Genomic DNA, 13,738 nt, shown 5'->3' with positions numbered 1-13,738 from the left:
AGCCCAGCCTGGGCAGGGGAAAGCCAGTCCTGCAGGGGCTCGGAAGATCCCTCTCCTCTCAGCAGAGGAGCCCTGCTCCAGCTTCTCCTCTGCCTCCTGGAGGGGAGGTCTCCAGAGGGCAGTCACGGTGCCATGGGACCTGCAGGTTGTCACTCATGGGGATGCCAGTGACAGCCGTGGCTCGAGGGCAGCTGTGGGCACCACTGCATCCCAGGATGAGGAGTGGGATATCTGGGAAGGGGCCATCCCAGGAGCTGGCAATGCACAACAGAGCTGGGGGTTCTCAGCAGGAGTTTATTGAGGATGTGGGACGGGGGGGAGCAGTGGCACAGAGTCCTGCTGCCAGGATCCTGAACTGGTGTCTCACCAGGGTATGACATTCCCTTCCCAGTCCAGGAAGGTGCCGGTCTCCTTCTCAGAGAGGGAGGACAGCACCTTCAGCATCCCTTGCACGCTGTCATCCACTGTCACAGGGGGCTGTGGGGCAGAGGGGGAGATGCAGCCCATGCCCACGGCCTGGCTGAGGTCCCTGGAGCAGCTGGAGCCAGGGGAAAGAGCTGCTCCAGGGCAAAGGAAAAGCTGACAACCCCAGGGAGAGGGGCTGAACAGAGAACTGAGGGATTGGGGGCACCCAGGACCAGGACAGGGGGAGCTGCCCCAACAGCAATTGGGCAGGCAGGTAAGTCATGGCCAGGGGCTCAGGACAGCAATTCCCACCCATGGAAAGTCAGTGCAGGAGCTCTGATGGACCTGCCCTGGGGGAGTTCCTACCGTGTGTCCAGCAGCGCTGCCCATGTCGGTTTGCACCCAGCCGGGGTGGAGAGCGACACAGAGGACGCCGTGCTCCCGGTACGCCAGGGACTGGCACTTGCTGAGCATGTTCAGAGCAGCCTGTGGGGAGACAGGGAGGGGACAGTGGTGGGAGAGGAAGGGAGGCTGCCAGGGGACCCACAGCTGGGGAGGGCAGGGGAAGCAAAGGTGTGACAGTACCTTGCTGCAGCGGTACGAGGTGACTTGTATCATGTCCCAACCAAAGGAAGAAGCGATTGAGCCACCAATGCTGGAAATGTTGATGATGGCAGCCTTGCTGCAGCTCAGCCCTGAGCCTGGGCTCCCCTGGGCAGCCTTCTTCAGCAAGGGCAGGAACGCCTGCGAGGAGACAGAGGGGACAGGAGCACACACGGACATGGCACAGGGCAGGGGAGCAGCTCCTTCCACAGTGGGCAACACTGACACCAGGACTGGGTCATCCTCCCTCCTCTTCCCACCGTCCCAGCCTGCCAAGCTCCAGCTCCTGAGCTCCAGCCCTTGGCTCCACGAGCTTCTCATCAACTGAGAGTCCATCGGGCTCCAGAGCAGTGACAGGAGCCCCTCCCACTGGCCCTTCACACCCTCTATGATGTCCAGCTTATGGACGTGGGATCCTTCTGGAGCTGTGCTGTAGTGCTGGGGACTCACCTGGCCCATCAGCAGGGGTCCAGCTGTGTTGGTGGTGTAAACCTCGGTCATGTCCTCCAATGTTTCAGAATCAAGTGTCTTAGGCTTGAATATTCCAGCGTTGTTGATGAGGAGGTTCAGCCCAGAGCCCCCCAGGTGCTCCCCAACCTTGGCTGCAGCCGCCTTGATGCTGGCGGGGTTGGCGACTTCTGCAGAGCCAACACAGGGGAGGTCAGAGCCTGCGTCCCCATGGTGGAGTCCCCTCTGTTCCCCAGAGGCAGCAGTGCCCGATGGCCCCACAGGCAGCAGCCCGTTGGCACAGCTCTCTCCCAGCACAGGACTCGCAGGGTGTGCCCAGCCTGGGCACCCACCAGAGGAACTGGGGCAAAGGATCCCCACCTCGAGGCACCTACCGAGCGGGATGATGATGACGTTGGGGTGCTTGGAGGCCAAATTCTGTAACTCCTGTAAGAGAGGGCACTGTGTAGGCACGGAGAGGCTGGAGGGGCTGTGCAAAGGCTCAGCCTTTCCCAGTCAAAGCCCGTGCCACTCCATCTCTGTCCCTGCACCACTTTGTGCCCAACACCCTGCTCCAGCTGCCACATCACATAGGGCTCTGTGCCTTCTATACATGCCGTGTGCCACACATTCCCTCCACACATCCCATGCACCACTGGTCCTATGGTGTCCAAGCCCAGCTGATCTGTGCTGCAGGTGCCTGACTGCAGCTCCAGCCCCTTGCAAACACCATCCCGGATCCAATCTCCCCCTGCCCAGTCTCACCTGCGCTCTCTGTCCCTTGGGGTCCCGACAGCCTGCAAAGATCCACTGTGGAGGGTTTGGCATCCTCAGGAAATGCTGGACGAGCCCCAGGCCGATGCCCCGGTTGGCCCCAGTCACCAGAAGGGAGCGGACATGGAGCCCTGCCATGCTGCTCCAGCTGTGGTTGCACTGCTCTCGCCTGGACTCTGCCGGTGCCTTTTGCTACTTGGTTATCTCGCATGTTCCCATGAGGACTTGCACCAGCTCGTGGCTCTCGGAAATTCTCTGCCTGCACTTCAATCTCTTGGCTCTGGTCCATATCCATGATCCACTTTTCCCAGTGGCTGTGGAATGACGTAAAGGGAGCCGAGTGTCCTGCCCAGGCAGGGAATGCCCTGGGCTAGGTGTCTGGAGTGCTGCTTTGTGTGCCTTCCCTGCTCTACCAAACCTGAGCCGTTTGGTTTTCAGGGCCAGCACTATCCCTGTCCTTGCACCAAGACACTCTCTCCCACCACCTCCCTCCCTCTTGGGATCCCAGGCCTGTCCCTCCCCTCACCCAAGGTCAGGCAGGCAAGGCTGGACTTGCTGACTCTGCACAGTGCAGTTGGTTGGCCTTAGTTTGTACAATGCCAAAGCCAGGGTTGGGGATAGAGCAGTCAGGACAGGTGAAGGTCCCTTGAGGATGGAGCAGCCAGGACAAGCAAGTGTTCCTTGGCCACAAGAACAGACTGAGAAACCTAAAAACCCTCCAGGACCACTGGGAAAAACCCTCCAGGGCTGACCAGAGTGATCCCTTTCCTCAGAATCTGCTCTAACAGCACCTACAATATTTAAGTGTGATAGAAGGATAATCCCTGCCCCATCCCTGGAAATGTTCAAGGACAGGCTGCATGGGCTTCTGAGCAACCTGGTCTAGAGTAAGGTGTCCCTACTTGTGCAGGGGGGGTGGAACTAGCTGGTCTTTAACATCCTTTCCAGCCCAAACTATGGCTCTGTGATCCTATGATAAAATTCAGTTTTGCCCCCGGGTGTGACTTTGGTGTGGCTGGGAGCCAGGGCTGTGCCCAGGCACATGCCCTGCAGGTGGACATCCAGCCCCAGGGTGGCCCAGGTACTCCCCAACTCTTTCCTGCAGCAGAGACTGAACCAACTGATGGACTGAACTCCCAGGGAAGCATCTGACTAGTGGATTCAGGAGCTTTGGGACAGGCCTGAGGATCACCAAATCACAGAATCATCCCCCAGGAGCTCCTGCTGCCTCTAAAGTCAATGACCTGCACGTTTCCATGTGTCCTCACCCTGCAGGGAGGGTCTGGGCATCCGATGGATGATGGATGGATTGAACTTGGTGATCTTAGGGGTCTTTTCCAATCTAAATGATTCTCTGATTCTATGATCCCATGGCCTCCCCAGTTGGTTCCTGCTGCAGCATCACCCAAACTACACAGACCATTTGCAACAGCAGAATGTATATATTTAATATACTTTAGACATGTTATGTAGGTAGCTTAAGGTAATTAATAACCACTTATCCAGGATGTGATTGGGCTGGACTAGGGGGCATAAGCTTGTGGAACCTCTCCTGCTCCAGCTGGAGATGCTGGTCCAAGGACCTTTGCATCTGACAATGATGAGCTGTCATGCTCAGATCTGATCCTCCATCCCAGTGCAACCACTCCAAATAAATCAGCTTTTGTCTGTAAGAGCAAACCCTGCTTCTGTGTGTGTGGTGAGTTGACCCTGGCTGGATGCCTGGCATCCACCAAAGCCACTCTATCACTTCCCTCTGCAACTGGACAGGGGAGAGAAAAAATATAACAAAGGTTCATGAGTAGAGATAAGGTCCAGGAGAGATCACTCACCAAATACCGTCTCAGGCAAAACAGACTCAGATTGGGGATATTAACTGAATTTGTTACTAACAAAATCAGAGCAGGATAATGAGAAGTAAGATAAATCTAAAAAACACTTTCCGTCCACCACTCCTTCCTCCCCAGCTCTACCTCCTCCCCCTCAGCAGTGCAGGGAGGCAGGGAATGGGGGTTATGGTCAGTTCATCACATGTGTTCCCTGCTGCTACTCAGGGAGAAGAATTGGAGTCCTTCCCCTGCTCCAGGGTGGGGTCCTTCCCACAGGAGACAGTTCTCCATGAACTTCTCCAACATGAGTCCATCCCATGGGCAACTGTTCTCCACAGACTGCTGCAACATGGATCACTCTTCCATAGGGTGCAGTCCCTCAGGCACAGCCTGCTCCAGCATGGGTCCTCCAGGGCCTCAGGTGGATCTCTGCATCCCTGTGCCCTCCACGGGCTTCAGGGGCACAGCTGCCTCACCATGGTCTGCACCATGGGCTGCAAGAGAATCCCAGCTCCAGCGCCTGGAGCATCTCCTCCCCCTCCTTCTGCACTGACCTTGGTGTCTGCAGAGCTATTCCTCTCACATGTTCTCACTCCACTCTTCTCTGGCTGCAATTACATCTATACAGTAACTTCTTTGTTTTGTTCTTAAATATGTTATCACAGAAGTGTTACGACCTCGGCTGAAGGATTTGGCCTTGGCCAGCATCACATCCATCCTGGAGCTGGCCGGCACTGGCTCTGCTGGACATGGAGGAAGCTTCTGGCAGCTTCCCACAGAAGCCACCCCTGAAGCCTGCCCCCCCTGCCCAAAACCTGGCCATGCAAACCCAATACAGTGTGACACTTAATCCTTATATCCGTCTGGTTGTGCCATTTCGCTGCCCTCTACGCCAGTCCACTGACGGAACCACAGCCTCTGGCGCAGGGATGCAAAGGCACTGACCGCCCTGAGTCACAACTGAACTGGGTGAGAGGAGGAATTTGCCATCCCTTCAGCCAGAACATTTCCCAGATTGCTTGACAGATTTGACTGAGTGGCTTTAATACCTTAAGATGAGACAAAGGATGGGCAAGGCTGTTGTGGCAGGATGCTTCTTCCCATGGGCAACCATCTGGGGAGACCCTGGGACTACCTGGATTTATTGGGGCCAAAACTAAAGGAAAGAATGTAAAATCATGGTAGAGTTCCAGGGATGGTTTGGCATCACGTGTGAACCACTGAATGGGAAACTGCACTAGAGAGTTGGCCAAAATATGGGGAATCCTGGAATGACTGGGGTTGGAAGGTACCTGTTGTTCCAACACCGCGCCATGGGGAGGGTCACCTTCCCCTAGGCTCAGAGCCCCATCCAACCTGGCCTTGAACATTTCCAGGGATGGGGCAGCCTCAGCTTCTCCGGGCAACCTGTGCAAGTGCCTCAGCCCACTATCAGGGAAGAATTTCCTCCTCATATCTAATCTAAACCTGCCTTTTTTCAGTTTGAAGCCATTCCCCCTTATCCTATCACTCCGCGCCGCTGTCCCAAGTCCCTCTCCAGCTCTCCTGTAGGCCCCTTAGGTACCGGAAATAGCTCCAAGGACTCCCCGCATCCTTCTCTTCTAGAAGGGCACGTGTACGCTCAGGAAAAGCGCCTATGCCGGGGTTGGGCACAGGGGTAGGGCGGGGCGTAAGGATGGGGATTGGGGTGAGATGGAGGGATGGGATGGGGAGCGTCGGGAGCTGGGACCGACCCCCGCGCCCGCGGTGCCGGGCCCGGCGGGGCCCTCAGCCCGCCCCGCCCCGCCCCGGAAGTGGCGCTGCCGGGCCCCGCTTCCTGTTCCGGGCCCCGCGGCCATGGCGGCGGCGGCCGCTCCGCCGGGCGGGGCGAGCCCGGGGCTGGCGGCGGGGGAGCGGTGAGGGGGGCCGGGAGGGGGGTCAGCCCTGCCTGCTCTCAGCCCCCGCCCGGCCCAGGCCCGCCTATCCTCATCCCCCGCCTGGCCCAGGCCCGCCTGTCCTCATCCCCCGCCTGGCCCAGCCTCTGCCTGTCCCCATCTCCTGCCTGTCCCCAGCCCTGTCTGTCCCCAGCCCCAACCTGTTCCAGCCCCTGCCTGTCCCCAGCTCTTCTCCCTTTCACAGTTCAGAGAGTTACAGTTAAGATTTGGTCCCAGGAAAATAGTTATTGGGTGATAATAAACCCTATGGAAAGAGGTAGAAATAAATGTCCTGTCCTGTGTGGGAGACTTGCAGGAGGCCGAACACACTCCAGAGCTGCGAGTGTCCCCCTCCACTGTCCGAGCAGGATGCAGCAGGACCTGTGTGCCCCCAGCAGCGTGGCTTCCTCAGCACAATGCCCTTAGGATGGGTCCTTGCAGAGAAGTGGGTGCTTTGGGTGGATTTGAGCAATCTCCTGGGTTTGTGGCTGTGCTTGGGGTGCAAAACCCTCCCCAGGATAGTGGAGCACTGCTTATGGCTTGGTGTCTTGTCTCTTCTCATGTAGTCTTGTGTGTGTGGACAAGAATGTGGCTTCTCCCAGACTCTACGTCCTGGAGCCGTGGATTGCTGACCTCTTGGTGAATTACGAGCAACTGGATGAGCGTGAGAATTTCCTGGCTGGGCAGGTGGTGCGGGTAGGTACCCAGAGGGACTGTCCCAAAATGCTCCAGCAGCCTTTGAAATCTAAATTCTGGGAATCCACAGTTCAGTGGCTGTGGATGTACAACTCTTCCTCCTCAATGTCTCTGCTTCTAATTTTTTTTTGAGAAGGAAGAGCTTGGTGTCGTGACCACTTTTTCGGTGAGGCTTGTTCCAGGTCTACAAATAAGAGTTCTTTTTTTTCCCTCTCCAATCTCTTGACAGGTCTTGAGTGACACAACTGCTCCTGACCAGCCTGGGGTCCTCCAAGATGCTGTCGTGCAGGTCTCTGATGGATCCTGCTACATCCGTGTGGTCATTACACCTGAAGCTCTGCAGACAGAGGAAAAGTGGGTTCCACCGTGGCTTGGCATGGCTGGGACAGCAGTTCTCCACAGCTGCTGTGAGGAGCTGGGGCTCCTGCCTGGTCTTGTTTCAGGTTGTGTTAAGCTAAAGCAACCTCAGGGTGGGAAGTTGGTGGGAAAGAGCTGCAGAGAGAGAGGAAAGCTGGAGTGCCCTTGTTCTGGTGTCCACTGGTTGGGATGGGCAGGGATCCATGGCAGAAGCTGTGATGCCATTAGAAAGGACTGTAGAGCCCTTGGGTTTTGTGAAAGGAGCCAGAGCATTAACCATGGGAGCCTGGGCTGCTCCTTCAGTGCTTTCCTGTATTTCCCCATTTGGACAGCCTTAAACTGGTGGGGTGCTGGTAGCAGCAGCAGGAAGAAGCTGCTCTTAGGCAGGAATTACTGAGGAATAAGGAGCCCTTGGTCCCCGCTGCTCAGGCTGAGACCTGTTCCAGAATGCCCCGGTGTGGTTGGCAGAGCTGTTGTGGGAGCCCCACTGTGTGTTGGGAGGGGTCCAGCTCTGCTCTTCAAGGCATTCCTGCTCTGCTCCTTTTCCAGCGCCCACCTGCAGCTCAGGCTTTCCAGCCTTAATTGCAGAATTATCGTCCTGCAGAAGTACACGGTGTGTTTTCAGGACGAGGCCAGGCTGGTAAGTGCTCTGAGGAGTGGAAGCAGCCTGTTTCTTCACCTTGCTGTGCTTCCTGCACTCCTGCCTGCTTCCAGCTGCTGCCAGGAGCTGAAGGCAGGTAATGGGTGGCCTTTCATCTTCATCTGCAGCTCCTGTGGGGTCTGTGGCAGCTGACCTGGGCAGGGGTGAGCCCTCACTGGGGATGAGGTGCATCTCCAGGGTCACCTGGCTGTCACCACTGTGTGTTGGGCAGCTGCAGAAGGCCTGCTTGGGCTGGTGGCAGAGGTCAAGAGGTGTCCCCACAGACTCCCCTGGGCTGGCCCACCCTGGCAGAGCCATCAGCTGACACAGGAAGATACAAACTCCCCTTTGAAGGGGGGTTTTCCTTTTTGAGGGGACCTTCTCTTAGACTGGAGGGTTGGTGGCAGAGCTGGGGTGAGTGTGGGAGTGCTGGCTGGCCCCAGGGAAGGCGGGGCAGAGGTGGGACTCAGAGGTGCCTTATGGGCTCTGTCCTCCCCGCAGGAAGACTGCGAGTTTTACCTCACGGCCCAGCAGTTCATCGTGCTGCCCATGCAGAGGCAGAGGATGGAATCATCTGATGGGTATGGCCCCTGGGATGGGTTGGTGGGGGCTCTGCTCAGGGGGCTTCCTCATCTTCCCACAGCAGCGCTGACCCTGGGAGTCCTGATGTGACCTGCTTGTGGCGGGGACCTTTTGGAAGAGGGATTGTCTCCATGGCAAGGGAGAAGGAAGATGGGGATTTGGAGGGAATCAGTAACTGGCTTCTCTCTTGCTGCAGGAACCAGGACCCCGCTGTGGTGAAGAAGATAAAGGAGCTCTGGCTGTAAGTGTGGGGCTGAGGGATGTATCCAGACATCCTGATGAGAGTGTGCAACCTCAGACTGGAGTTAGAGCAGGCTGGCAAGGGTTGGCACAGGTTATGGCAGCTCCTGGTTAACCTGTGTGACTCCCTGCCCCAGAACATGACAGAATTGAGTAGACCATGAAAAATGAGATTGTGGTGACACATCCCCAGTCTCTTCCTCTGAGCTAGGAGGAAACACCTGTGGGGAGCTTGTTGCTGCCAGTGGTGGGCAGCATGGCTGCATGGGTGAGCCCTGCACAGCTCATTCTTCACCCTTGGAGATCCAGCTCTGGAGATCCTCAGGGCCTTTCATCAGTCCATCTCCAGGAGTGAGGCTCCCTGATGGCTATTCGTGGGATACTGAGCATAGGCCAGTGGCCAGATTAGCACCCAGTGGGGGATCCACTCCTTTCACAAGCTGCTTCTTCCAAGCCAGGGTGCTTGATCTGCAACCAAGAGCTGCGTATGCCCCAGCCCTAACCTGGCTTTGTCTTCTCTTTGGTCATTACAGGAGGAATCTCGCTGTGAGGAATGCTCCCAACTCAGGTAAAGGGTTGTGGGGGGCATGCCATGGTCTGGCAGCGTGGGGGGGCCCTGGGTTTCCTCAGCTTAGTCCGTGTTAGGGTGTGGAGAAAGGAAAGATAGTTTCTAGAAGCAAAGGAAATGCAGTATTCCCACAGGTTTCAGTGTCACAACAGTCACCAAGTCATGGAGCAAAGTAAAAGTGTTTGCAAGTGAGGCTTGCCTGAGTTCACCTGTCTCCTCCACTGATGTCTGTGTGTTCTTGCTCCAGAGCCCTCTGTCTCTCAGCTGATTGATGCCATAGGACAGAACCAGCTGGAGATTTTAAAGGAAAATGCCGAGGAATGCTTGGATTTATGGAAATCCAAGGAGAAGCCAGTGACAGTGGAGGATGAGGTTCCCATCACCCAGTGGGAGGCAGAGCGCAGGAAGGAGGTCAGTTCTGTCTGCTGGGACCAGCTGAGCCAGGGCTGTGACAGCTTGGGGTGCTCTGGTGGGATGGGAGAAGAAAGGGGAAGGATGGTGGGCAGAGCTGGAGGTTTGTTGGGGAGGGAGATGGTGCTGGGCTGGCAGGTACAGGTGGGCTCCTGCATCTGGAGAGGGACTGCACAGCAAAGCCCTGTCATGTGTCTCATTTCAGCGCGGTGAGGATGTTTTCATGGTCCCAGTCAGTGCCCTGGTGATCCCTCCTGAGGAGGAGGCAGTTGTTTGTGATTCTTCTGAGGCAGCATCTGCAGGGTACACAGGTGGGCAGTGCAGCACCCAGGCATGTGAAATGAGGGGCTCCCTAGGGTGGGGAGAATATTTCCTTTGCTCTGGGTGTGCCTCATGCTGGGGATATGACCAACAGTGCCCCTTTCATTGCAGATACAAGCCAAACAGCTCCTGGAAAGAATGGGGATGACAGGATAGTGCCAGGAGACCCAAGTGTTGTATCCCAAACCAGCTGTGAGTAGTGGGACCTCCAGATCCTAGAATGATTTGTGTTGGCAGGAACCTTAAAGGCTATCTAGCTCCAATCCCTGACATGAGCAGGGACACCTTCCACTAGATCAGGTTGCTCCAAGCCCTGTCCAACTTAGCCTGGAACATTTCCAGGGCTGGGGCAGCCACAGCTTCACTGGGCAACCTGTGCCAGGGCCTTCCCACCCTCAGAGGGAAGAATTTCCTCCAAATATCTAACCTAACCCTGCCCTCTGGCAGTGTGGAGCCATTCCTCTTTGTCCCAGCACTCCATGCCCTTGTCCAAAGTCCTTCTCCAGCCCTCTTGGAGCCTCTTTAGATGGAAGGTTCTCTAAGGTCTCTCTGGAGCTTTCTATTCTCCAAGATTAATAACCCCAACTCTCTCAGCCTGTCTCCATAGCAGAGGTACTCCAGCCCTTGGATCGTCCTCATGGCCTCCTATGAATGCTCCAGATCCCATCCAGCCTTTAGTTTCCTCTACAGTTGGCTCAGCCCATCTCCTTGGATTGAGTGGAGGAGGTACTGGCATGGCCAGGTCTTTGGGAGACCTAGAGCAGGCAGGGAATGATCCCATTCCTGCAGCTTCCTTAGGCTTTGGTTCGTTGTGCTGGGAGCACAAGAAGTCATTTTGATGCCATCACTGAGCATCAGTCTCCTGCCCTAGTGTGGGCTCCTCACTGGCTCTGGCTCAGCACCAGGATGGGTTTCTGTCACCTTACAGGGCTTGGTGTCACCAAGCTTTGCTGCAGAAGTACCTGCAGAAGCTCCATGTAGAGGAGGAGCTGTCCTGGATAGTGCAGGGTGCAGGAGAAGGCCTTCTTCATACCTGCCTGGTATGCCCTCTCTGGGCAGTGTCTGCCTGTCCATGGCCTGCTGAATGAGATCTTGGAAAGGGTCTGACTGGAACACACCACATTTTGGGCTGGAAAGGGCTGCAGAGCTCCCCTCAGGAGCTGTCTCCCTCTGAGACCTTGTGTACAGAGGAGCCACAGGGAATGGGCAGCTACTTTCTTTGCCAAAATCAACCCTCCACCTTCTTCACTGCAGGTGCTGCATCACCAACCTTGTCAGATAGCTTGGAGGGATCCCTGGACAACCCCTGGAACAGGATGCCCTCATTGTCTTTGACCCCAAGCTCTTCAGATGGTGAGTCCCCATGTCCCAGGGCCTCCAGCCTGTCTTCCTGGCAGGAGACAGCTCCTCTCTTCTCGTTGGGTGTAGCTCATCCTGGATGCTGGCTTGGTTTTCCCTGGCCATAAAGCAGTGCTGTAGTGTTCCCGTTGCCCTGTACCTGCATCATTACAACCCTGACACTCTTCCTGTGTGCCAGGGCAGGTCCCACCACCAGCTGCCTGCTCAAACTAACAGTGCTTTTCCTCTTACTAGACAAGACCTTTCAATCTGACCCTCCCTTGAAGACCCAGAAAGATGTGGCTGCTGACAGCAACACCACTGACCTGTTGGAAGTGTGTAGCCAGGGCTCTCCTGAGCACTTGCCTCAGGGAGAGCCAGTGCAGACCTCCTCTCCCTCCCTGCTCTGCCCCTACAGCAATCCCAGTCTGGTGGAGATCAGCACCAGTGAGGCGGCACCAGCTGCGGAGGCAGCCTGGGATACCCTGTGCACTGACCAAGGCCTGCAAGGATCGAGGGGCTCTCAGGCCACCCTGCCCGCTCTTTCTCCAGTTTTCCCAGTCTTGCCCAGCAGCAGCTTTCAGTCCCCACCTGACAAGATGCCTCGCAGGGAGCAGGCCTGCTCCAGTGGCACAGCTTCCTCTCCACATGCGTTGAAGCCTGGACTGGCTCATGCCAGGACAAAAGGAGGAGAGGCTGTGGGTGCCAAGAGGAAGCTGATGGAGGAAGATGAGCAGGCCTCCAGTGGGCAGCAGCATCGCCCAAGCACCTCGAAGGGCAGGGGGAGAGGCACAGGCAGCAGATTGGAGCTCACGAGCCCACAGAGTGCAAAGAAGAGCAGAAAGGAGACCGGGCTGCGGAGGCGTAGAAAGGAGCTTGAGGAGGAGGAGGAAGCGGAGGAGGAGGAGGAGGAGGAGGAGGAGGAGGAGGAGGAGGAGGAGGAGGAAGAGGAGGAAGAGGAGGAAGAGGAGGAAGAGCAAGCATCCCCTGCGAGAGCTGGGCCCAGCTCCAGGCTGGAGCAGCACAGAGCTCCAGAGCCGGTAAATGTGAAGCAGCTGGTGAGGTCCCCTGAGGGCTGGGGGGTGCCTGGGGAGGCTCTCTGTGCCCACACTGCTGATGTCCATCCTCAGGATCTTTCTTCACCAAGCTGGTGGGGATGGGAAGTTGAATGCAGGTGTCAGTGTAGATGGTGGAGGATCTGGGAACACTGAGGGAGTCATGAGGCAATCATGTAATCACTTAGGCTGGAAAAGACCTCATGAGATGGAAGTCCAACCATTCCCCAGCACTGCCAAGCCCACCATTGAACCGTAGCCCCAACTGCCACATCCACACACCATTAAATCCCTCCAGGGATGGTGAACATGTGGTTTAGCCTGAGCTGGGTGGGAACAAACAATTGCGGGAGCATCTTCCAAGCTATCTGGGTAAAGGAAGATCAAAAGAACAGAGGGGGAAACACCTCAATCCTAGGGATTTTCCTGGGCTTGTTGGACTCTCAGGCTGTGTGGGGCAGCACTCTGGGTGCTGTGGCTGGGATGGACCCATCTCACCCCTTTGCTTTTGCAGTACGTGGAGAGACCACCTCAGTACCAATACGAGGCACCAAGCCCTGAGCTCTGCCAGCAGATACAATCTATCAGGTCAGTGCCATATCAGCCATGCACTCTGGCTGTCCCTTGTCCCTGCAGTGGAACTCACATCCCTACAGTGAGTCCCCAACCTCTGCCTTACCCCTTGTCACCAGCTGCCCCAGTGGTGTGTCCACAGCTGGGTCTCTTCTCACCCTGGCTCCTCCTGTCTGGTTTCTCAGGATCTCAGAGGCAATGCTGAAGTGGGCATGCTGGATACTGACTGAGGAGGAGGAGGAGGATTCCTGAGCCCAGCTCATCTTTCATTCCTTTGTTTCTTCAATGGGTCTGTCAAAACACTGGGAAGAGTGGTTGGGGAGGGATGTGGAGACACCAGAACCTCTGTGCCCCAGGGGACTGCTGAGTGGGCTGGCCTGGCTGCAGAAACCCTGGTTCCAGGGGTGCCGGCACGTGACCTGTTGAAAGCCAATACCCTCAGTGCCAAGAGGGGAGAAAAGCATTCATTCAGGAATGCCTATATGTGAGCCAGCATCCCTCTCCCACCTCTTCATCCTTTCCAAATGCCTTGGCCCAGCAAGTGGGGACAAGAGGTGATCCAGTGCCACCATAGTAGCGATGGCAGAGGCCCCATGACCTGATCCTGCTCCAAAGGTACCCCAGGAGCTTGGATGGTTTATTGAATAGTTTAGATAGGGTCCTGCACTGTTTGTTACAAAAAATAATCCTGCAGGGTTATGCTGTAGAAATTAAAAATAAAAGTTGTATATTTTTTAAATACACAGCTCTTGTATTAAAAAAAAAAAAAAAAAGAAAAAAAACCAAAACAAAACAAGCATCTTGGTTTGTCGTAAACATCCGTGTAAGGAATGCGTTTGGTCCGGAGCAGAGGGCAGCACAGGAGAAAGCCACTGGGGTGTCAGGATCACGCTGGTGCTGTCAGGGAGCTGCGGGGATGGAGCTGCGTGCTGGAAGGCGGTGGGTCGTGGTCCCGCTGATGGAAGCCTGCGTCTGGCGGGGGCTGG

General features: G+C 56.2%; 2 protein-coding genes across 5 annotated transcripts; one reads left to right on the top strand and one right to left on the bottom strand.

Moving 5' to 3' along the window:
- Positions 1-274: 274 nt before the first annotated feature.
- On the bottom strand, positions 275-2,483 carry LOC138117026 (C-signal-like). 2 transcript variants are annotated; one of them, XM_069026949.1, is made up of 6 exons: positions 2,221-2,483; positions 1,851-1,902; positions 1,459-1,646; positions 1,084-1,149; positions 772-891; positions 275-477 (listed from the first exon to the last, which is right to left on the bottom strand). In XM_069026949.1, exons 1-6 carry the CDS (start codon positions 2,365-2,367, stop codon positions 364-366), a joined length of 687 nt encoding a protein of 228 aa, XP_068883050.1. In that variant the 5' UTR covers positions 2,368-2,483; the 3' UTR covers positions 275-363. The 2 variants fall into 2 exon arrangements, with proteins under 2 accessions (XP_068883050.1, XP_068883049.1); XM_069026948.1 differs by having other exon boundaries at positions 991-1,149; positions 2,221-2,469.
- Positions 2,484-5,873: 3,390 nt separating this feature from the next.
- On the top strand, positions 5,874-13,495 carry ACD (ACD shelterin complex subunit and telomerase recruitment factor). Of its 3 annotated transcripts, XM_069026795.1 has the most exons (16): positions 5,883-5,953; positions 6,288-6,416; positions 6,538-6,667; positions 6,897-7,021; positions 7,574-7,664; positions 8,166-8,245; positions 8,443-8,487; positions 9,020-9,054; positions 9,302-9,465; positions 9,671-9,776; positions 9,898-9,978; positions 10,381-10,512; positions 11,041-11,139; positions 11,380-12,164; positions 12,694-12,767; positions 12,938-13,495. In XM_069026795.1, the coding sequence occupies exons 1-16, from the start codon at positions 5,895-5,897 to the stop codon at positions 13,002-13,004; spliced, it is 2,202 nt and encodes a 733-aa protein (XP_068882896.1). In that variant the 5' UTR covers positions 5,883-5,894; the 3' UTR covers positions 13,005-13,495. The 3 variants fall into 3 exon arrangements, with proteins under 3 accessions (XP_068882897.1, XP_068882896.1, XP_068882898.1); XM_069026796.1 differs by lacking the exon at positions 6,288-6,416 and having other exon boundaries at positions 5,874-5,953; XM_069026797.1 differs by lacking the exon at positions 10,381-10,512.
- Positions 13,496-13,738: the final 243 nt, after the last annotated feature.

Source organism: Aphelocoma coerulescens, chromosome 11, assembly GCF_041296385.1.
Source record: "Aphelocoma coerulescens isolate FSJ_1873_10779 chromosome 11, UR_Acoe_1.0, whole genome shotgun sequence".
Lineage (NCBI taxonomy): Eukaryota > Metazoa > Chordata > Aves > Passeriformes > Corvidae > Aphelocoma > Aphelocoma coerulescens.
Note: the sequence above shows the minus strand (reverse complement) of the source record. Positions and strands in the feature narration are given on the sequence as shown.